We start from the raw sequence: 22,911 nt of genomic DNA, 5'->3' as shown, positions 1-22,911 counted from the left end.
AGATTGAATCCAAAACTCTTCTCTGTGACCCCCCCTCCCTCTCCAACAGCCCTCCCTATCTCTGACCCCCCCTCCCTCCCCGACATCCCTCCCCCTACATCCTTCCCTGTCTCTGTGACTCTTGCTGGCTTCTACATCCCTCCCCATCTCCGTGACCGTCTCTGGACCCTACATCCCTTTTCCATCTCTGTGGCTGCCTTCCTGTCTCTGTGACCCCCCCCCCCCCGTTTCACCCCTGCTGTCCCTGGCTCCCATCTGAAGTGTGTGGGATGAATAGGTGGTACTTGGAACGTGCTGCTGTTGATGGTAGAAATAGATTCAATCACAATTTCTAAGTAGGCATAATTAAATATGGAAAAGCGGGGTAAGACTGGGCCTCAAGAGGGGTTGAGGAGGAACTGAATGCAATGGGTGAGTTGCAAGAGTAACTGTGGCATTGAGGAGGAGATGTGTCAATAAAATTCTGCTCTTCTTCCGCAAGGTAAATGTAAGCAGCTGCAGATGACCAATAGAACTGTGGATACAATAGGATTCTTCATCCTCGATGCTCCTGACAAAGAATTTGCTCATGTCCGGCCTCAGCAGGTATTTCTGAATGGACCAATGGCATCTTTAAAATGGATGGATTACACGGTGGGAGGTCATCCACAGAACCTGGAGTACTGAGCTGCAACATGAACCTAGCCACCAACCTCCCCAAGCCCTGCAATGTGTTATGAGATGGTGTGAAGGAAACTTCACTCTCTGTCTAACCCTGGGAGTATGTGATGGGACAGTGCGGAGGATTCTTCACTGTGTGTCTGACCCTGGGAGTATGTGATGGGACAGTGTGGAGGATTCTTCACTGCGTGTCTGACCCTGGGGTTGTGTGATGGGACAGGGTGGAGGGAGGTTTACTCTGTGTCTGACCCAAGAGTGTTTGATGGGACTGTGTAGAGGGAGCTTTGTTGTGTCTGATCTTGGGGAGTATGTGATGGGACAGTGTAGAGGGATCTTCACTCTGTGTCTGGTCACAGGAGTGTGCGATAGGAGCTTCTTTGTGTCTGACCCTGCGAGTGTGTGATGCGATGGGATGGAGGGAGTTTCACTCTGGGTCTGACCCTGTTAGTGTCTGATGGGATGATGCAGAAGGAACTTCACTCTGATTCCAGGAGTGTGTGATTGGATGGTATTGAGAGAAGGTTTTTGTCCTTGACTCACATACAGTTTTGTCTCCATTGATTGTGCTGTGGTTCGCTTTAAGTATTTTAGATTCCATTTTAAAATTCTGGGGCCTGGATTATGTATGGTCCTCCTGGACTGTATTTGATCAGGAGAAGGAACTCCGCAGTGTTTCCATTCTGGGTCTGACCCTGGAATATGGAGATGGGAACTGTGTGGGATGTCTGACCTAGGGATAAGGAGACTGAGAACAGCACGGCACTCCAGCTGGGGACAGCACCACTTCTGTGCTCCCCGGATGTGTACCTGAGGAATGATTGGCCAACATGGTTTGTGGCAACTTCGCCAGTCCCACTGCTCACTGCTGTCTCTCCTCAACTTCCTCAGCTCTGCAACCTCTTTGCTGGTCCTGACATTGCCAGGAACCTCTCAAGCATATCCGACATGGACTCCATGCGGGGGAAGAAGCTTCTAGCTCAGCTGGGTGCTCACTGCAAGTTCAGAAACATCACCCGGTATGTGCAGGCTGGACTCTGGCAGGTGGGGGGGGATGGGGGAGGTTGGGGTGGGGGCGGGAGATTGCGGGGATTATGAGTGAGAGGTTGGAGGGTGGTGGGAAAGATTGAAGATTAGGTGATGAGCAGGGTGGGGAAATGGGGGCTGGTGGGAGGAGATGGGGAGGAAGTGTGTTGTGCTATGCTCCCTCAGAGTGGCCCTCCCTCTGTACCACAGTGTGACCTTCCCTCGGTACTGCCTCTCTCACAAAGTGTGACATTCCCCCATTATCACACATGATTTGTTGTGACATTTAGGGGTTTTATCCTGAATGGGAGTTTTGCCCTCTGCCAGGTGTGAGTGACTTTGGGTGTTGTGCGGTGCATAGACCAAGGGTCACCCACCTTTTTCAGTGGCATCTGCTAGTAAATTTCCCTTGGGAACTGCTGCACAGTGATAAGCATTGTTGAGGATCTCTACCAACTATCCCACAGTCTGCCTGACCAATTACTGTCTGGAAGGAGGTTCAGAAGCATTAGGACTGGGACTGCTAGACCTGGTAACAGCTGCTTCCCTCCAGCAGCACACACAAAATGCAGGTGGAATGCAGCAGGCCAGGCAGCATCTGTAGGAAGAAGCATTGTCGATGTTTTGGGCCGAGACCCTTCGTAGATGCTGCCTGGCCTGTTGCGTTCCACCAGCATTTTGCGTGTGTTGCTTGAATTTCCAGCATCTGCAGATTTCCTCGTGTTTGAGCTTCGTCCCTGAGACTGGGGGATTAATGAATACCCTGCCACCACCGTGGTGTTGTCACCAGGACCGAGAGCTGTTTACTGTTTACCTGTGCTGTGTAGTTCACAGGAATTTTGAATTATATTTTACTAATTCATTAGTGGAATTATTTTGTTTATGTGCTTTTTGGGTGCACCATGGTCTGGAGGTACTTTGTTTCATTTGGTTGTATACATGTACAGTCAGATGACAATAAAGCTGAATTTGAACTTGAACCATGAGGTTGGCCTAGCATCAAGTGTCCTCGGCCACACACAGCAGTAGATCTTGTTTCCTTGTCTTTCAGCTTGGGAGGATTGGCTTGTTTCTATAATGACGCAAAATCACTTGACAAAGATATCACTGAGGTCCTTCTATCCACCATGAAAAAGTGTAAGAACAAAGACGCCCAGAAGGTGAAATTAATATAAGATATTAACTATGTAGGGCAGAAATATGACACTTGTGTCTATGCAGAGCAAGTGATGCTTAACATGGGGGTCAGATGTGTAAGAATGAAGACATCTTGGGGCATGTTGTGTGTGCTGTTGGGGAGCATTACCGAGAGAATGGTGAACGATGGATCTATGCAACACTCAGCACCATTTAAATTTCAAATGGGAAATTCCCATTCTTACAGTTGCTGCCACAAAACCTTTGATACCCAACTGTAGGGCTGACATTTCACATTACAACTATTTCACCTCCATCAGCGCGAACCTTCCTCGGTACCACTCACCCATGTGCAGCAGTTTCTTCCACCACCCAGCATTTCCTCTTCACCACCCCTCCCACCTGATCCATCCTGATCGTCCCTCCCACGGCACAGTGCTTCCTCCTCCACATCCTTCCTACAGTGTGACACCCCCTCACAGACCCTGACACAAGGTGGTGCCACCTCACCACCTCTCCCACAGCACGGATTGGGTTTGGATTTGGGTGTGGGTTCAAATTGGAGTGAATGTTCAGATGGAGTGAGTGTTTGGGATAAGATGAGGGTGTAGATTGGAGTGAGGGTTGGGATTGGGATGTGGGTTTGAATTAGGGTGAATGGATGGGATTGGGATGAGAGTATGAGATATGGGGTGAAGGGTTGGGATTAGGGTAAGGGTATGGGATTTGGGGTGAAGGTTTGTGATTCGGGTGAGGGGCTAGGATTGGTTTGATTGCTGTGAATGAGATGAGGGTTTGGATGGGATAGTTGTGACTGGAATGAGGATTGGGATGAAGGGTTGGATTTGAGGTGGGTGAAGTTTGGGATTGGGGTGTGTTTGGTATTGGAGAGAGCTGTGACTGGGTTGAGTTTGTGATAGCAGTGAGGGATTGGGGCAAGGGTTTCATATTGGGTTGAGGGTTTGGGATTGGGCTAAGAGGTTGGGATTGGGGTGTGGGTTGGTATTGGGTTGTGGGTTTTGGTTTGGAATTGGTGTGAGTATTTGGAATTGGTATGAGGGTTTGGGATTGGGATGACTAGATGGGATTGGAGTGAAGGTTTGGGATTGGGATGAGGGTTTGTGACTGGGATCAGGGTTTGGAACTGGGGTGAGGGAATGCATTTGGGGTGAGGATATGAGATTGGGATGAGGGATTGTGTTTAGGGTAAAGGCAGGAGAGTTTGGGATTGCATTGTGGGATTGGGATTATGATGAGTGTTGTGATTAGGCTGAGAAATTGGGATTGAGGCAGAAGGTTGATATTGGGGTAAGGGGCTGGTCTAGGATGATGTGAAGGTTTGGAATTGGGGAGAGGTTTTGGGATTGTGGTAAGGTTTTGGGATTGGTGTGAGGTTTTTGCTTGGGGTAAATGTTTGGGATTGGACTGCAGTTTTGGGAATGGGATCAGCATTTGGGATTAGTGATGTGTCTTTAGGATTGGAGTGAAAGTTTGGGATTCATGTGAGTTTTGGGATTGGGGTGAGGATTTGTGATTGGACTGAGGGTTTGGGAATGGGGAAAGGGGATGAGATTGGAGTGAATGTTCGGGATTGGGATGAGGTGATGGGATGTCGGCAAGGGGATGAATGGAAATGAGGTGGAGGATTGACGTTGGGGTTGAGGGATTAGGGTAGGGTAGGGTGGGGTGAGGGTTTGTATTGGTGTGAGGTTTTGGGATTAGGTTGAGGATTTGGGATTGTGGTAAAAGATTGGGATTGAGGCGTGGCCTAGCAATTGGGGTGAGGGGTTCAGAATGGTGTTATGGATTTGTATTGGTGCGAGGGTTGGGATTGTGGTGTGGGGCTGGTCTATGATGTTGTGAGGTCTATGATTGGGGTGAACATCCAGAATTGGATTGTGTTTGGATGGTATGTAGATTTTAGGTGCATTGTGGATGAAGGCTAGGCTGACGATTGGGTTACCATAGTATGTGAGTTGATAATCACGGTCTTTACATTAAACCAGTGAAGAGGGATGTTAGTCTTGATGGGATCCCTAATGCTGCCTTGTACTGCAGAACCTCAATAGCATAATCAGGGACTTGGCCCAGAAGCAGCCACTGAACAAAGAATTCCTGCAAAAGATGGGACCTTCTGCATCTGCCCTCTCCAGCACGCAGATTGCCAACATCAGCGACCAAGACATCCCTGACATCATCTCCGACCTGGGCCGAGGGGACTGGACAAAGAAGAAGTCCAAGATTCTGGTTAAGAAGTTCCTGAAAAGTGGAGGAGAGGTAAGAGGAGAAAGCTGTCGCAAATAGCAGAGTAGGACATTCACTGGCTGAATATCAGGCCATAAAGAGGTGCTTTTTGAAAGAAAAGCAGACAACCTTATCATCAACCTCTTCTTTACTTCCCGAGTAATACAGTATGGAGACAGGCTCTTTGTCCCAACTCACCCATACTGTCATGATGACCACCAAGCCAGTGCATTGCACATCTTTGGCATGTAAACGTGTAAGCTGCTTGGATGTGATCCAAGTGTATCTTAAATGTTGTTACCATACCTACCTCACCACTTCCTCTGCCAGTTCATTTCATATACGGTAACCACCATCCTCTGCGAGAAGATCTTGCCCCTCAAGTCTCTTACTTCTTACCTTAAACCCGTGCCTTCTAGTTTTTAGCTTTCCTTACCTGGGAAAAAGATTGAGAGCATTCACCCTACTGTTGCCCCGTGGAAGGCAGAAGATGGAGAATATTCTGCCTGGAAGTCGGTGACCAGTGGTGTTCCACAGGGATCTGTTCTGCAACATCTGCCCTTTGTGATTTTTATTAATGACTTGGATGAGGAAGTTGAAGGATGGGTTAGTAAGATTGCAGATGACACAAAGGTTGATGGTGTTATGGATAGTGTAAAAAAAGTTGTTGAGGATTACAATGGGACATTGACAGGATGCAAAGCTGAGCTGAGAAGTGGCAGTTGGAGTTCAACCTGGAAAAGTGTGAAGTGATTCACTTTTGGAAATTCAAAGTTGAATGCAGAATACAGGATTCTTAGTAGTGTGGAGGAATAGGGGGAACTTGGAGTCTGTAGGTCCATTAAAATTGCCACACAATTGATAAGATTCTTATGATGGCATATTTGTTGTACCATCACATTTAAGAGCATTTAATGTTGCAGCTCTAGAAAACCCTAGTTATACCACACTTGGAATATTGTATTCAGTTCTGGTTGCCTCATTGTAGGAAGGATGTGAGAGCTTTAGTGATGGTGCAAAGGTGATTCATCAGGATGCTGCCTGAATTAGAAAGCACATCTTATGAAGATGTATTGAGAGAGCTAGAGCTTTTCTCTTTGGAACAAAGGAAGATGAAAGGTAGAATGAAAGAGGTTACCAAAAGCTTTTTCAGATACATAAAGAGTAAAGCAGCAACAAAAGTGGAGAGGTAGTAATGGGGACAAAGAAATGGCAGACAAACTTAGTAAGTATTTTGCATTAGTCTTCACAGTGGAAGACACCAGCAGTGTGCCAGAAATTCAAGAGTGTTAGGGAATAGAAGTGAGTGTAATTGCTATTACTAAGGAGGTGACTTGATAGAGGTGCATAAGATGATAAGAAGCAAAAAATAGAGTGGACAGCCAGAGATTTTCTCCCAGGGTGGAAACTGCCAATACAAGGGAGTATAATTTTAAGGTGATTGGCAGACAGTATAGAGGGGATGTCAGAGGTAGGCTTTTTTTAAAACACGGAGTGTTTGGTGCACAGAACACCCTGCTAAGGGTGGAGGTAGAGACAGTTACATTAGGCACACATAAAGGACTCTTGGGTTGGCACATGGATGATGGAGGGCTATGTGGGAGGGAAAGGTTAGATTGAATTTAGAGTAGTTTAAAAGATTAACACAACATTGTGGTCTAAAGGGCCTACTGCACTCAGAGGAACTATGTGATTTTAACTTTCCACATATGACTGAGACTACCTTACTCTGAAATGACTGGATGGGATAGAGTTCTTCAAATGTGTTTAGGAAAGTTTAATTAATAGAGGTTCTAACTAGGGAGAGCACGATACTAGAGTTCCTCTCAGGGAACAAGACAAAGCAAGTGACAGAAGTGTGTGAAGAGGTTCTACTGATCAGAAGTCTATTAGTTTTAAAATAACCATGGAGAAGGATAAGACTGGTCCATCAGCTGAGGTCCCAAGTTGGAGAAAGGACAATGTTAGACCATAAGACATAGGAGAATAATTAGACCATTTGGCTCATTGATTCTGCTCCACCCATCCATCATGTCTGATATATTATCTCTCAACCCTATTCCTCCTGACTTCTCCCCATAAACTTTGATACCCTTACTAATCAAGAACTTATCAAATTCTGCTTTAATTATACCCAATGATTGGCCTCTGCAACAATTTGTGGCAATGAATTCTACAGTTTCACTACAGTCTGGCTAAAAAAATGCCTCCTCATCTCTGTTCTAAAGAAATGTCCCTGTATGCTGAGACTGTGCCCACTGGTCTTACAGTTCCCCATGATAGGAAACATCTTCTCCACATCCACTCTATCTAGTCTTTCAATATTTGACAGCTATCAATGAGATGCCCCCTCATTCTTCTAAACTCCAGTGAATACAGGCCCTGAGCCATCAAATGCTCTACATATGTTAACCTTTTCATTCCTGGAATCATTCTTGTGAACCTCCTCTGGACCCTCTCCAGCGCCAGCACATCCTTTCCTAGATAAGGGGCCTATAACTGCTCACAATATTCCAAATGTGGTCTGACCAAGCCTCAGCATTACATCCTTGCTTTTATATTCTAGTCCTCTTGAAACATCCTGAGTTGTTAGTGTTTCACATCCTTGTAACACAGGAAGAAGTTGTTAGATCCAGAAAGCCCATGTGCCCACAACCCATCCTCCTGACACCTATTTACATTACTATAATGTAATTTTATTCCATATATTTTAAAGGCATTAGAAAAGCTCTGACAAATGTGGATGGGATAGGATGTTTTCTGATGAAAGCATGCTTGGTAAGTAGCAGGACTTCAAAAATGAAATACTGAGAGTACAGATCCTATATCTTTCTATCAGAATGAAAGGCAAAGTTAACAGGTTTATGGAATATTGAAATTATATTTAATATCACTGGCACTGGTTGTGAAATCTGAGGTTTTGGGATAGAGTACACTGAAATACACAATAATAAAACAATAAATAAGATATATATAACAAAAATAAATAAGTAATACAAAACAAGATGGAACCAAATACTGAGGAAGTATTCATGGGTTCACTGATGGTGGAGGGGAAGAAGATGTTCCTGAAACATTGAGTGTGAATCTCACACACAATGGGAAAAGGACACATCCTGTGTAATTAGAGTCCTTAATGATGGATGACGCCTTCTTGAAGTGTTACCTTTTGAAGGTGTCCTGGATGCTGTGGAGGCTGGTGCCCATGATGGAGATGACTGAGTTTACAACTTTTTGAAACTTATTTTGATCCTGTGCAGTGGCCCCTCCTTACCAGATGTTGATACAACCAATTAGAATGCTCTCCACAGTACATTTGTAGAAATTTGTGAGTGTCCTTGGTGACATACCAATTCTTTTCAAAATCCAAATGAAATATGGCCACTGTTCTGTCTTCTTTGTAATTGCATTGATTTGTTGGACTTAGGATAGATCCTTAGATGATGACACATAGGAACTTGAAGCTGCCTACCCTTTCCACTTCCGAATCCTTGATGAGGACTGGTGTGTGTTTCCTCAACTTACCTTTCTTGAAGTCAATTATCAATTCTTTCAGCTTATTGACATTGAGTGCATTAGATCATAAGATCATAAGAAATAGGAGCAGAAGTGGGACATCTAGCCCGTCGAGCCTGCTCCGCCATTTAATAAGATCATGGATGATCTGGCCATGGACTTATCTCCACCTACCCGCCTTTTCCCCCATAACCCTTAATTCATCTACTATGCAAAAATCTATCCAACCTTGTCTTACGTATACTTACTGGTGCCAATTTCCCATGAATTCAAACCCACTTCTCCCACACCAATCCTGGAGCCACACATTTAGCTCTCTAATCTTCTTGACCCTTTGCCAACTTGCATGTGGCTCAGGTAGTAATCCAGAGATTGCCACCTTTTTGGTTCTGCTTTTTAAATTAGTCCTTTGCTGGTCAAATTCCCTCAACAGAACCTCTTTCCTCATTCTGCCTATGTTGTTGGTAACCACATGAACCATGACAACTAGAACTTTGCCCTTCCACTGCAGATTGCTCTGCATGTCAGATAAGATGCCCCAAACCTGGGCACCAGGCAGGCAAAACAGCCTTCGGGATGCTCTATCATCACAACAGAGAACTCTGTCTATACTATCCCCAATTACAACTACATTTCTCTTCTCTCCACCCCCCTCTTGAATGGCTCCCTGAGCTACAGTACCACAGTTAGGTTGCTCATCCTTCCGACAGCCCCCACTCTCATCCACACAGGGAGCAAGAATCTCAGAGCTGTTGGACAAGCTCAAGGGCTGAGGCTCCTCCAATACTGTCCCTTGGATCCCACTAGCCGACTCACTCACAGTCACACCCTCTTGTCCCTGACCACAGACCCAATATGAGGCAGCTAATCTAATGGGTGTGACTACCCCCTGAAACAGAGAATGCAGATGACTCTCTCCCTCCCCGATGTGCCTCAGTGTTTGAAGCTCTGATTCCAGGTCATCAACTTTGAGCCTGAGTTTCTCGAGCAGCCAACACTTACTGCAGATGTGGTCATCATGAAACCCAATGGGGTCCACCAGCTCCCACTTCATGCAGCTACAGCACATCACCTGATCCTACATCATCCCTACTTTATTTAATTAGCTGCAATTTAGTGAGTTTTTATTCAACTAGGCCTTACCTGCAACTTACTTGTCCTTCCTCTCCAAAGCCTCTTGAGACAAGGCCTCAAGTTCCCACTCCTACACTGGTCCACTCACACAATGGCTGCTCCACTTTGACCCTGTTTGCTTCTGCTAATGAATTGCGAATCGATTGGTCTGCTAATGCGTCGAGCTCCATGAAACGCTCCTTTCTTAAACTCTTCTCCACACCTTGTGCGAACCTTTCTCTCTTTGAATCGATTGGTCTGCACTAATCTGAGCTGGCCGAGCCACACAGTCATGGGTGTAGAGAGAGTAGAACAGTGGGATAAGCATGCATCCTTGAGGTGCACCAGTCAGTAAGAAGGAGATGGTATTTCTAATCTGCACAGCCTATTGTCTCCTGGTGAGGAAGTTAAAGATCCAGTTGTAGAGGGAGGTACAGAGGCCCAGGTTCTGGAACTTTTTGATTAGAATTGAGGTTATGATTGTGTTCAATGCTGAGTTGTAATCAATAAACTGCAGCTTGACCTATTACTACTTCCAAAGTGAAATTGTGAAATTGCTTGTGAAATTGCATCAACTGTAGATCTCTGGTGACGACAGCAGTGGGTCCAGGTCCTTGCTTAGACAGGAGTTGATTCTGGCCATGACCAACCCCTCAAAACATTTCATCACAGTAGATGTGAGTGCAACTGGGCAACCAACATTGAGGCAGCTCACTTGCTCCTCTTGGGTACTGGTATGATTATCACCCTCTTGAAGCTGATGGAAGCCTCCAACTGTAGCAGTGAGAGAGTACAGATTTCAGGAGACAATGAGGTTAAAAAGGAGGAGCATAGCAGGTATAGGCAGAAAGGAACTAATGAGGTACTTGAGTATAAGAAATGCTAGAGAACACAGGAAGGAAATTAAGAGGGTTAAATGAAGGCATAAGGTTACTCTGGCAGATAAGGTGAAGGGCTTTTAATGATATATTAAGAGCAAAATTGGAAGATTATCCATGCATGGAGCCAAAAGAGATGGGGGAGATCTTAAATGGCTATTTTGCATCTGTATTTTCTTAGGAGTCTATATAACTGAGGCAAAACATCATTGAGGACCCCAGGGCCTGACAAGGTGAACACTTGGACCTTGTGGGAAGCTAGTGCAGAAATTTCAGGCGCCTAGAAAGAGGAATTTAAAACATTGTTTGCAAAGGGTGAGGTGCTGAAAGGCTTCAGGATATATAATGTTGTTCTGTTATTCCAGAAGGTCTCTAATAGGAAACTGGGAAATTGGTAGGCATGCTGGCCTGAAGTCAGTGGTGAGTAAATATCTAAGGGGCAGGATATATAAGTATTTGGAAAGACAGGGATGACTTAATGTGTGATAGGTCATGTCTGGCCAATCTTATAGACCTTTTTTGAGGATATCACCAGGAAAGGTGATGAAGGCAAGGTAGTGGATATTATCTCCATGGACTTTAGCAAGGCCTTTGACAAGGTACAGCATGGAAAGTTGGCCAGAAGGTTCAATCACTTGGCATTGAGGATGAAGTAGTAAATTGGATTCAAAGTGGGCTTAGAAGTAGAAACCTGAGTGTGTTAGTGGATAGTTTCCATTCTAAGTGGAGGCTTGAGACAACTGGTCTGCTGGAAAGATTGGTTTGTGTCCCATATTTAAGAAAAGAGGTGCCAGCAATGGACAGGTCCAGAGAATGTTTATGAGAATGATTCTGGGAATGAAAAGGTTAATGTGAGGAGTGTTTGGTGACACTGAAGCTATACTTGCTGACGTTTACAAGACTAAGGGGAGATCTCATTGAAACTTACTGAATATTGAAAAGTCTAGACAGAGTATTTGCAGAGAGGATGTTTGCAATGCTGAAAGAGTTCAGTACCCCAGCTGATTTTCTGCTGATCCTTGCCTCTCCCACAGATCTCCTCAAGCTCTGATCTGAAGAAATTGGGAAGTCTGGTGAGCGGGCTCAACAGCAAAGTGCTTCGCAACGTGAGTGGGTTACAGCTACTCCAGGCGGCCAAGGAAGGTCTGGAGAAGGAGGCCGAAGGGATGTCATCCTTCCAGAGGAAGACCATTGTAGAAACGGTAACAGCAGAACAGTGAAACAGAACCGCCAGTCGTTGATATACTCCCACAGCCAGAACATTCATAACAGGGGCAGTCCCTCGGCTTTGTCTCAACATTTCAGTAAACCCCAGCTCTTAGCAACCTCAGCTATCCAGGGCAGGGTATTGAAGCTCCCTCCACACTGTCCCTTCACATACTCCTGGGTCAGATAGTGAGTGAGGCTCCCTCCACACCATCCCATCTCACAATCTGGGGACAGACACAGTGTATCTCCCTCCACAATGTCCCATCACACACTCCTGATGTCAGACACAGAGGGAACTTTCCTCTGCACACCTCATTCAACATTGCTGGGGTCAGATGCAGAGAGAAGTTCCCTCTACACTATCCCATCACACACTACTGGGATCAGACACAAGGTGATCCTTTCTTCACATTGTCCCATCATATACACTTGGGGTCAGACATGGGGATGCAGCACCCTCCCATCAAACCCTCCTGGGTCAAACACAGAGTGACGTTTCCTCCACATTGTCTCATCACGCACTCCCGGGGTCAGATGCAGAATGCAGCTCCATCCGCACTGACTGATCACACATTCATTAAGTCAGACACAGAGTAAAGTTCCCTCCACACCATCCTATCACACACACCTGTGGTCAGACACAGAGTGATTCTCCCTTCACATTGTCCCATCATACAATTCCAGAGTCAGACACAAGATGAAGTTCTTTCCACATTGCCCCATCTTGGGATCAGACACAGGGGGTAGCTCCCTACACACCATCTCATCACACACTCCTGTGGTCAGATACAGAGTGAGGCTCCCTCTGAACATCCCTTTCACATACTCCTGGCATCAGACACAGAGGGAGGCTCCTTCCACACTGTCCCATCACACACTCCTGGGGTCAGAAATAGGATAAAACTCCCTCCATATTGTCAGACACAGAGTGAAGCTCGCTCCACACTGTCCCAACACACATGACCTGGAACAGCCACAAGGTGAAGCTCTCTCCATGTTGTCCCATCTCACACACACACTTGGGGTCGGACGCAGGGAGATGCTTCCTCCACACTGTCCCATCACACATTCCCACTGTCAGGCACAGAGTGAAACTCCATTCACACTATCCCATCACACATTCCCACGGTCAGGCACAGAGTGAAACTCCATTCACACTGTCCCATCACACATTCCCACTGTCAGGCACAGAGTGAAACTCCATTCACACTGTCCCATCACACATTCCCACGGTCAGGCACAGTGAAACTCCATTCACACTGTCCCATCACACACTCCCACAGTCAGGCACAGAGTGAAACTCCATTCACACTGTCCCATCACACACTTCTGAGGTTGGACATGAAGTGAAGCTCCCTCCATATTGTCCCATCAAACACTCCTGAGGTTGGACACAGGGTCAAGCTCCCTCTATTCTAACATGTTAAATGCAGAGGTGCAATCTAGGATGGTAATTCTGCTCAGGAAGTCCAGGTGCACACTGTAAGGATTGCAGTTTCTATTTCTTTCAAATCGTTGTTTCATTGATCATTGGGACTGAAAGTCGGCTTTTGACCGAGGAAGAAAAAACAAGGGCCTCACCTTGCATCGTCTCCAACTGCTGCACAGTGTCTCTCCTCGAGGTTTTGCCTTCTCACCATTCCACTGGGATCCCACCCAGCTGATCCATATTCCATTAAAGCTTTGAGACTCTGGCCTCTGAGGCACCGTCCGTGGCCCAATAAACCCTCTGAAATCACCTTCTACTCTGGGCTGGGAGGATTCCAGGGTGGAAGAGTTTGTGTGAGCTGAACCACAGGTTGGAAAGGTGATGGATTTGGGGAAAATCACACGTGGGTTTGGACAGGGAACAAACAGGAGGAGAAATGTCAGCAGTGTTTGGATGACCTGACGAGGGGCCCTTCTCAGGAGGAGGAGCAACCCTTCACATTCCCTCTAGGTAGATTTGCACCTGATGGTAAGATTATTGATTTATCCTTTCAGTAAGTTTCCCCCCTCTTACCCTCTTCTCACTTGCTTATCACTTCACTCTGGTAGCCCTTCTTTCTTCCCTTTCTCCCATAATCCTTTCTCCTCTCCAATCAGATTCCTTCTTCTTCAGACCTTTACCTTTTCCACCTTTCACTTACCAGCATGTCCTCCTTCTCCTCCCCTTAGCTTTTTATTTTGACATCTTCCCACTTCCTTCCCAGTCCTGATGATGGGCCTCAGGCTGAAATGTTAACTCTTAATTAATTTCCGTACCTTGCTGCCTGACCCACTGAGTTCCTCCAGCATTTCCTGTGTGAGTGGTCTACTGTTCTCCTTGCTCTTCAAAGCAGAAGTGAGACTCATCTCTATTTTCCCCATGCAGATCCTGAAAGGGGTGAACAGTACGACTGCCCTTGAGTCTCTGTCGGGATCACTGCTGAAGGAACTGCCCCTCCAAGCTATCAGGAAAGCAAATGTCAGGAAACTGCAGAACCTGACAGAAAAACCCTGGACCGTGGGTCAGGTGAGTTGATCCTATTGCCGAAACCCCTCCCTCCCACCCACACCTTCTCAGCCAGACTCATTGGCTTCCTGGTGCCATCGTTTCACCCTCCCCATCACCTTACATAAAATCATGACAAACAGTTGTCTAGGAATAGGAACTATCCATAATATTGGTACAATTTGCTTCACACAAACAGTTACTTAATTCATTGGTAAAGTCTACTTCATTGGTACATTCACCCACCATCTGCTGGTCATCTGTGGAAACACGCTATGTACATAATGGACATTTCCCGAGAATACACCAGACATGTCGTGTGCACGTGTGTGCGGCAGTAACTCAATGCATGAAAACATGCAGACATCATTGAGAGGTTCAGTTATTGTTCAACCCAAACTGTGATCTAAGTGACTTTGACCATGGGATGACTGTTGGTGGTAGCTGGGCTGGTTTGAGTATCTCAGAAACTGCTGATCTCCAGGGATTTTCACACATGGCAGTCTCTAGATTTTATAGAGAGTGGTAAAAAATATCCAGTGAGCAGTAATTCTGTGGCTGAAAATGCCATTTTATGAGAGAGGCCCAAGGAGAATGGCCAGACTGGTTGAAATTGGCAGGAAGGTGGCAGCACCTCAAATAACTACGTATTACAACAGTGCTGTGATAAAGAGCATCTCTGAATACACAACATGTCCAACCCTGAACTGGAATGGCTACAGCAGCAGAAAACCACAAACATACACTCAGCAGCCATTCTGTTAGGTAAAGAGGTAACAGAGTGTACATTCCAGTGGAAATTCAAAGGGACTTTTGACTTAACATTTTGTGTACAGATGAGTTGAAAATGTGTTTACTGCATCTATTGACATCAAAATTACCCTCGCCTTATGATCTAACTCTTGCAATTTCTTTTGCCTGGTTTAGGCTCTGTACCTGTGCAAAGTTGTCTTGAACAATGGATCCATGTCAGCCAGTAAATTCAGGTAACACCAACTCCGCAAATCTTGCCATGTGCTTTTCAAAGTGCCTGTCTATATAACCATGCAAATTGGTGACAAAAAAAGTGCTCACAGGTTTAGGTGTTTGTCTGTTCATGTTTTAAGTCCCTTGTTTAAGAGAGGATAAGAAAGGATGTGCTGATTAGAGAGGGTCCAGATGAGGCTCACGAAAATGATCCTTGAATGAAAGGGGTAACATACAAGGAGCATTTGGTGAATCTGGGCTATATTCTCTGGAGGTTAGAAGAATGACAGTAGATTTCATTGAAAACTATCAAGTCTTATTCTGGCTTCTTAACCTTCCTTTCCAATCCTGATGAGGGTCTCGACCCAAAATATCAACTATTTATCCATTTCCATAGATGCTGCTTGACCTGCTGAGTTCCTCCAGCGCGTTGTGCGTGTTACTCTGGATTTCCAGCATTTGCAGATTTCTTGTGTTTAGAGTAATGAAGGGCCTAGACAGAGTGAAGAGGATTTTTCTGATTGTGGGGGAGTAGAGGTCACAGTCTCAGAATAGAAGGATATCCTATTAGAACAGAGATAAGGAAGAAATTTCTTTAGACAGAGAGTTGTGAATCTGTGGAATTCATTAAGGCCAAGTCACAGGGTATACTTAAAGCAGAGGTTGATATGCTTTGATTAGTCAGGGTGTAAAATGTTTTTAGGAGAATGGTGCTAAGAGGGAAAATTAATCAGCCATGAATGAAGGGCAGAGCAGACTCGATGGCTGAATGGCCTAATTCTGCTTCTGTGCCTTGTGGTTTTAGGTCTTAGAGTTGTAGTGCAGAAGCAACTTCTGTGGCCCACTCTGCCATCATTTCTATACATCTTTTGCCACCCACAGCCAGTTGGGGCCCTTGACTCAGGGCGTGACCTGTGAGATGTTTACTACCTATGGTGACCAGTTTGGAATGAAGATGGGCCTGGCATTGAGGAATACCACATGGCTGTCAAGGAAACAGGTACTGTCTACTGTCCCTCATCCACTCTCTTTCTGTCTGAGGCCAGTAAGAGGGCTCAGCTTTCTCATAGGCACCCCAGGGGTTCAATGTGCCCAGTCTGAGAACTACAGAGTAACACCATTATCGGAGAGAGAAAGCAGCTTAACATGTGTCAGTGATGATCAGCATCATACTTTTGTCTCCCACATCCTAGACTCCTTGTTTGACATCCCCTGCATGGACTGTCCATACTTCTCACTGTCTCATTAAGGCAGCCAACAAAATCAAATACCCCACTCATCCCAGACATTCTCCCATCTTCCTCCTTCCATCAGGCAAAAGATACAAAAGCCTGAAAGCACAGACCACCAGGCTCAAGGACGCCTCTGTTATCAGACTCTGGAAGACTATCAGATGAACTTTAGCACAATGAGATGGATTCTTGACCTCACAATCTACTTCACAGCTCTTGCACCATACTACACTTTCTGTGACACTACTCCACATGCTGTTATTGTTTTCCCTTGTACGCCCTCAGTGTATTGATGTGATTAAATTATTTGAATTGATGTTGTAGAAAACATTTTTCACTCTATTTTATCAATCTTCAAAGTTCAAAGTAAATCTATTATCTAAGTACATACACGTCACCATATCAACCTGGGATTCATTTTCTTGTGGGCATACTCAATGAATCCGTAAAAGTATCAATGAAAGACTGCACCAATTTGGGCATTCAAAAGATACTATCTGTGCAAATACAAAAATAAAGAAGTGATACTACTACTACTACTACTAATAATAATGTGACAATAGTAAACCAGTTTACCTGCACACTGACTGGAAGGCCTGGAGAACCCACTAGCCAACTCATTAATATAGATATTCATAGCTGAGGCCCAGTAACACATTACTGTGACACTCCACTCTTAATGCTATCTCAGGCCCATTTATCCTCATTCTTGGTTAACTAGTCTCCAGTTCATATCAATATTTGACCTGAGACTCCAGGCAGAACTCATTGTCTGATATCTACTAGAAATCCAATTATCACCTCTGTGGGACCACCCTGTCCTTAAAGGATTCTAGAGCATTTGTCGAACTTTCCTTTACAAAATCCATATTCACTCTGGCGGATAGCCCTATAATTTTTGAGATCATATAGCACTTTTAACATTTTAAACCACGTGTGCAGTTACATAAAAGCAGAACTAAATATTCCCCCTTCATAATGCGGAAATGACCCCAGTTTCTATTTTTTCACGCAAGAGGAAACATCCTGTCTACACTGAACTCTCCATCACGTTCTCCAACCTTTGCCTTCCCTCAGTAGACAGCACAGCTAGGTATCTGTCCAGTAAGCAATCTGTGAGCTGATCGCAATGCGCTAACGTGCATCTGTACGACATACTAACCGGCATATCTTCGGAATCTGGGAGGAAACCTTGCACGTTCACGTTCCTCTCCGTGAAGATACAGGTTTCCTCCCACATCTCAAAAATGCTTTTATGCACACTTTATTCCATATCTGTACTTTAACCTTTAACTTTATATTTTATGTCATTCTTTATAATTAATTATCATTTTATGATTGTTATTTTTGCTGCATGTCACGCTGACACACCACAGCAAATTTCTAATACTTGTAACTGTATGTAAATTTGATCACTTATCCTTGATAACATTGAGTTGTCCCAATAGCTAGCTGCACCTGTATTGAGCCTTAAAGGAGTCCTGTACTGGGACCCGCAGGTCCCTCGACGTTTCTGAGCTCTGCAATCGCTTCCTGTTTAAATAAACTATTTTTCTTAGTTTTCAAGCTGGAGAGCTGAGCAGAGATGGCCTGACCTGTGATTGGAGGACTGTGTGTGTGCGTCGGGAGGAATGGGTCTTATTTTGCTGTTGTTGCTTCTGCCGAACATCGTGTTAGCGCCAGAATGTGTGGCGACATTTGCGACCTGTAACGACAGTCATTCAATTCACTGTGTGGTTCAATGAATATGCGATAAATAAATCTGAATCTGAACCAATTTTCCCACCTCCTGTTCCCTTTGCCAAAATATGCTCCTCTTACATCCTTTGGTCACGTCCTTCACGACCTCTGCTCCTGTTGTGTCGCCAGAAAAAGCTGCAGAGACCTCAACTGGTTATTATAGCAATGCAAAAGTTGAACTCTGATCCTCCACTCCTTGCTGTGCTGGCTCTGTGCCGCTGGAGTTCAAACTGGGTTGGGGTCTGTTGTCACTGCTCGCTAATGCTTGTTCAGTGCTGCCATCTAGTGTTTGCTTGGTGGAAGAACAAGATGGATCAGGTCAACTCAGGTCCTAGGGAGATATTAATTCTTTTCGCTCTTTGTGACAATGTTTTTCTGACATTATAACCGTCGTAACCCTCTGCTAAGGACCTGAGTGCTATGTGGAGTGTACTGTTGTTAATGTCTTTTCCACCTTGTCCCTGGAAGAACGCTGTTCTGTTTGGCTATATTCATGTACGGTTGAATGATATTTAAACTTGCAACTTGAGATTGAATTTGAACATCTCAGCAACCCATTTATGCTGACACTCCTAAACTTGCCAGTCCTCTGTCCTCACCTCTGTTCAGAAATCTGATGGTGGAGGGGAAGAAGCTGTTCCTAAAACACAGAGTGTATGCTTTCAGGTAGTAATGAGAAGAGGGGTTTGATTTCCCACAATAACCCTTCATATCTAGTTGGTTTATTATCATAATTTTGGAAAGAAGCTGCGGAACACAGCTAACTCATGGGCACTAACAACTCCACCACAAAGGACATCTTCAAAAGCTGATGCTTCAAAAAGGTGGCACCTATCGCTAAGGACCCTCGCCATCCAGGATCTACCCCCTGGGGGTCCTGGCGTGAATGCTACGTAGACTACTCCCTGTTGGGATTGGGACAAATAGTCCATGACCAAGGTGGGTGGGATCCTTCATGATGTTATCACTCACCCGCATTGGACTAATCACTTCTGTATCCGTTACTGCTTTTAGCTTTGAAGCCATTATGAAATGCCTTGTAGAAGTCGAGGTCTAAGAATCCATCAGTTCTACTTGGATCTGAGGGATCCCACCAGCTGGTAACTAGGTAACATCTAAACATTCTGATTTTGCAGTTGATGTGCGCTGGGCAGAAGCTCCAAGACAAAATCCGGAATCTGCCAGCAAATGCCAACGGCCAGGCAGTGGAAACCTTATCAAAGAGCATTCCCAGTTCAGCCCTGCTTTTCCTGGGGTAAGTAACCGAGGGTCTCGGAGAGGGTTCAGTTCCTGCTCAGTGCCTGGTGTACATGAGGGACTCGGGCATCCCGTGGCAAGTGCTCCGTCCTCTTCCTCCTCACCCCCCTTGTTCACTATCCCTGGATCTCATACCTCTGATCAAGTTTCAAAGTTCTTACTTACACTTGTAAGTCACTGGTGTGGTATCAGAAAGGACATACAACATAGTAGTATACAGGACAACAAGCACAGACTCTTCAGGCCATGATTTTGTGACAATTGTTTACCGTGCTCCACGGCCAGTCTAACCCATATAGCTCTCCATTTTTCTGGGGTGGGGTGTGTGTTGATGGGTAATCTTTTTTTTGGGGGGTGTCATTTACCGTGGGGTATTGCGATGGGAGTCTGTTGGCGTTGGGTGTGTGTGTTGTGGTGTTACTATGGGGTACAAATTGGTCTTTCATGTGTGGGGTAGTGCAGATCGATACAGTGGGATTTTGCAGCGGCATGTGTGTTGGCTTTGGGGGTGCGGGGCGTATCAGTATGGTGTGCTTGTTGCACTGGGTTTGTGTTGCAATGGAGTGTTTCAGTGTTGGGGGTGTGGGATGGTGTGCATCAGTATGGTGGGATTGTTGCTATATGGTGGGACTATTGTCGTGGCTGTCTGTTGGCGTTGGGTGTGTGGGGTGGGGTGTTTGGGTGGGGTGTTTGCTGATATTGGGTGTTTGGAATGCAGTGTGTGTTGATGTTGGATGAGTGGGATGGGCTGTGTGTTGAATTTAGGGTTTGTGGGGTGGGGTGTTTGGGATTGGTGTGTGTTGATGTTAGGTGTGTGGGGGTGGGACGTGTGTTCAATTAGGGTGTGTGGGGCGGGGTGGATGTGTGTTGATGTTGGGTGGGTGTACGTTGACATTGGGGTGTTTGGGGTGGGTGTGTGTTGATGTTGGGTTTGTTGGGTGGGTATACGTTGATATTGGGGTGTTTGGGGTGGGTGTGTGTTGATGTTGGGTGGGTGTACTTTGACATTGGGGTGTTTGGGGTGGGTGTGTGTTGATGGGTTTGTTGGGTGGGTATACTTTGACATTGGGGTGTTTGGGGTAGGTGTGTGTTGATGGGTTTGTTGGGTGGGTATACGTTGACATTGGGGTGTTTGGGGTGGGTATACGTTGACATTGGGGTGTTTGGGGTGTGTGTGTTGATGGGTTTGTTGGGTGGGTATAGTTGACATTGGGGTGTTTGGGGTGTGTGTTGATGGGTTTGTTGGGTGGGTATACGTTGACATTGGAGTGTTTGGGGTGAGTGTTGATTTTGGGTTTGTGTAGTGGGATGTGCATCGATTTTGGATGAGTGGGTGGGGTTTGTGTTGATGTTAGGTTTGTGGGGTGTTATACGCCGGTATGGTGTGGGCTGTTTTGACACGGTCTGTATCGGCAGCTGTCAGCCTGTCTCACTGTTCCTCTCCCCACAGGGAAGAATCCTTGACCCGTGTGTACGGCAACAACTGCAGCGGTTTCCTCGCACAGATGGCTGAGGCAAAGCTGGAGCTGCTGCCACGAAGTTCTCCTGTCCGAGTGGCACTGCGGGAACGTGCCCTGCGCTGCCTGGTGGGTACAGGGTGGGCGGGGTAGATGAGCACAATTGCCTCATACCGACCAGCGGGTGGGAGATGGGGAGGGGAAGTCAGCTCATATAGTCCACAGCCCATCTGCCCTTTACCTCTACAACTTCAAGGACGGACCTTGCACCTTGAGTTTCAGGAAGTAAACACTCAGTACCGCCCCTTTTTTTAGTAAACGTACAAAACTTTATTCAAATATCAAAGACATACAAATGTTAGGGGTTATTCTAGAGTTAACGTAGAGTTAATACCATCTACAATGTTATCAACAGCGGGGAGGCACCGTTCCAGGGTTTAACCTTCTGCGAAACACCCCCCCCCCCCCCGCCACCTCAGGTCTCCAACGTACAGAGGAAAACCCCTGCATAGAGAGTCTTCTAATGTGGGCTTCCCACAACGCGTGATGGTAAGACGGGCCGCCACGGACGTTAGGCGAGGGCAATGAAGTGAAGTGTGCAAGATCAGCTCGTACAGGAACGGGCTCGGCTTGTCACGGTGGGTATCACTGCGAGGCAGCACATACTGTGTGGGACTGGCTCCCGAAGGAGTTCTCGGGGCTCGATTCCCACGAGCACCTCCGGCCAAGCAGGGGCTGGTGCGGCTGGAGCCACTGCACAGCCCTGAGACACCGTGGCGGGATGGATGCCGCTCGAACGCTGCTCCCTGGAGGCGCAGGAGCACTTTGACTGGAGGAGACGCTACCTGCGATAGCTCCTACATAGTGGCGCGGCTGATGCTCGCTGCTGGGAGCCGCGTACCCTCCTGAAGGCAATGCTCTTGGTGAAGAAAGCGTGTCGCTAGTGCTTGCCATGTTCACATGCATCTCTGTGGGGATCTGAGGCGGTGAGCTGCGGGCTAGCTACTTACGCACACCAGTGAATGACCGTCTTTTGCAATCCGAAAACTCGAGCGCAACAGACACACAATGCATCAGAAGAAGTCCACCAACTTCCTCTGCGTCCTGGCGACAAATACAGTGAGCGGGACTAATGTAATCATGGCTGATCAATGACCAATAACATGGCCCAGTACAAGATCGCGCGCAGTGGAGCCGACATGCCTCCCCGCCGGGACTTTGGTCTCCAAGTTCCGCCAGTTCACCGGCCATGTGTCCGCAGTGGAGCTTAGACACACCCTCAGACCGAGGCGGTACGCGGTGCTCCCCGCAAATGGTCTTAGCTCCTCCGGCAGGGAGTTCATCTTCCACTGGCCCACTAAGAGACGTTCTCAAGTTGACCCTGTCAGACTGAGAAGACCTGTGAACAGTCTCGCATCCTCTGTCGGCCAATAGGGTCGGCGATCGTAAAGGATATCGTCGTCATAAGCCAAACTGGCTACCTTCATTTCCGGCTAGCGCAGAACCAAACCTGTCAACCCATTCCGAAAAAGGCACAAGGAAGGGTACACTTGCCCCGGTACACCCCAGTCGAAGCAAAAGGGCGCCGTCGAGCATCCGCTGACCCTCATCAGGCACTCCGCAGCAGCAGCGTACAACACATGGACTCTGGCAAAAAATGCAACCCCATTCCGTTTGCGCGCAGATACTCGAGGAGGCTGTCATGACCCACCCCGTCAAACGCCTTCTGCCGATCGGGAGAGAGAAAGGCGACTGACAGGCCACCGTCACGAGACAGGTGGATGAGGTCCCGGGCGAGATGGATATTGTCTTGAATGGACTGGTCTGGGTGGATCATTTGGGATTGCACGAAACCCAGGCAATTGCCCATTGTCGGGGCAAAATCTTAGATTCGGTGCCCAGGAGAGACACCAGGCACCAATTCCTCAGCCAGTGAAGATCCCCCTTTCGGCAGCAGAGTCACTGCCGTCCTATGCCAAGAGTGGCATCTCACATGTCGGCAGGCT

The 22,911-nt window shown here is 46.5% G+C and overlaps 1 protein-coding gene across 1 annotated transcript in view; it reads left to right on the top strand.

Moving 5' to 3' along the window:
• The window catches only part of LOC132398883 (stereocilin-like), a 150,086-nt gene that overhangs the window by 84,412 nt on the left and 42,763 nt on the right, over positions 1-22,911 (top strand). The window contains exons 35-44 of the mRNA XM_059978715.1: positions 482-585; positions 1,549-1,676; positions 2,735-2,843; positions 4,879-5,097; positions 11,606-11,773; positions 14,134-14,274; positions 15,181-15,239; positions 16,102-16,219; positions 19,328-19,446; positions 20,899-21,034. Of these exons, the coding sequence (XP_059834698.1) occupies positions 482-585; positions 1,549-1,676; positions 2,735-2,843; positions 4,879-5,097; positions 11,606-11,773; positions 14,134-14,274; positions 15,181-15,239; positions 16,102-16,219; positions 19,328-19,446; positions 20,899-21,034 (1,301 nt within the window). The remainder of the gene's footprint in view (positions 1-481; positions 586-1,548; positions 1,677-2,734; positions 2,844-4,878; positions 5,098-11,605; positions 11,774-14,133; positions 14,275-15,180; positions 15,240-16,101; positions 16,220-19,327; positions 19,447-20,898; positions 21,035-22,911) is intronic.

The sequence above is a fragment of the Hypanus sabinus genome, chromosome 9 (genome assembly GCF_030144855.1).
Source record: "Hypanus sabinus isolate sHypSab1 chromosome 9, sHypSab1.hap1, whole genome shotgun sequence".
Classification (NCBI taxonomy): Eukaryota; Metazoa; Chordata; class Chondrichthyes; order Myliobatiformes; family Dasyatidae; genus Hypanus; species Hypanus sabinus.
Note: the sequence above shows the minus strand (reverse complement) of the source record. Positions and strands in the feature narration are given on the sequence as shown.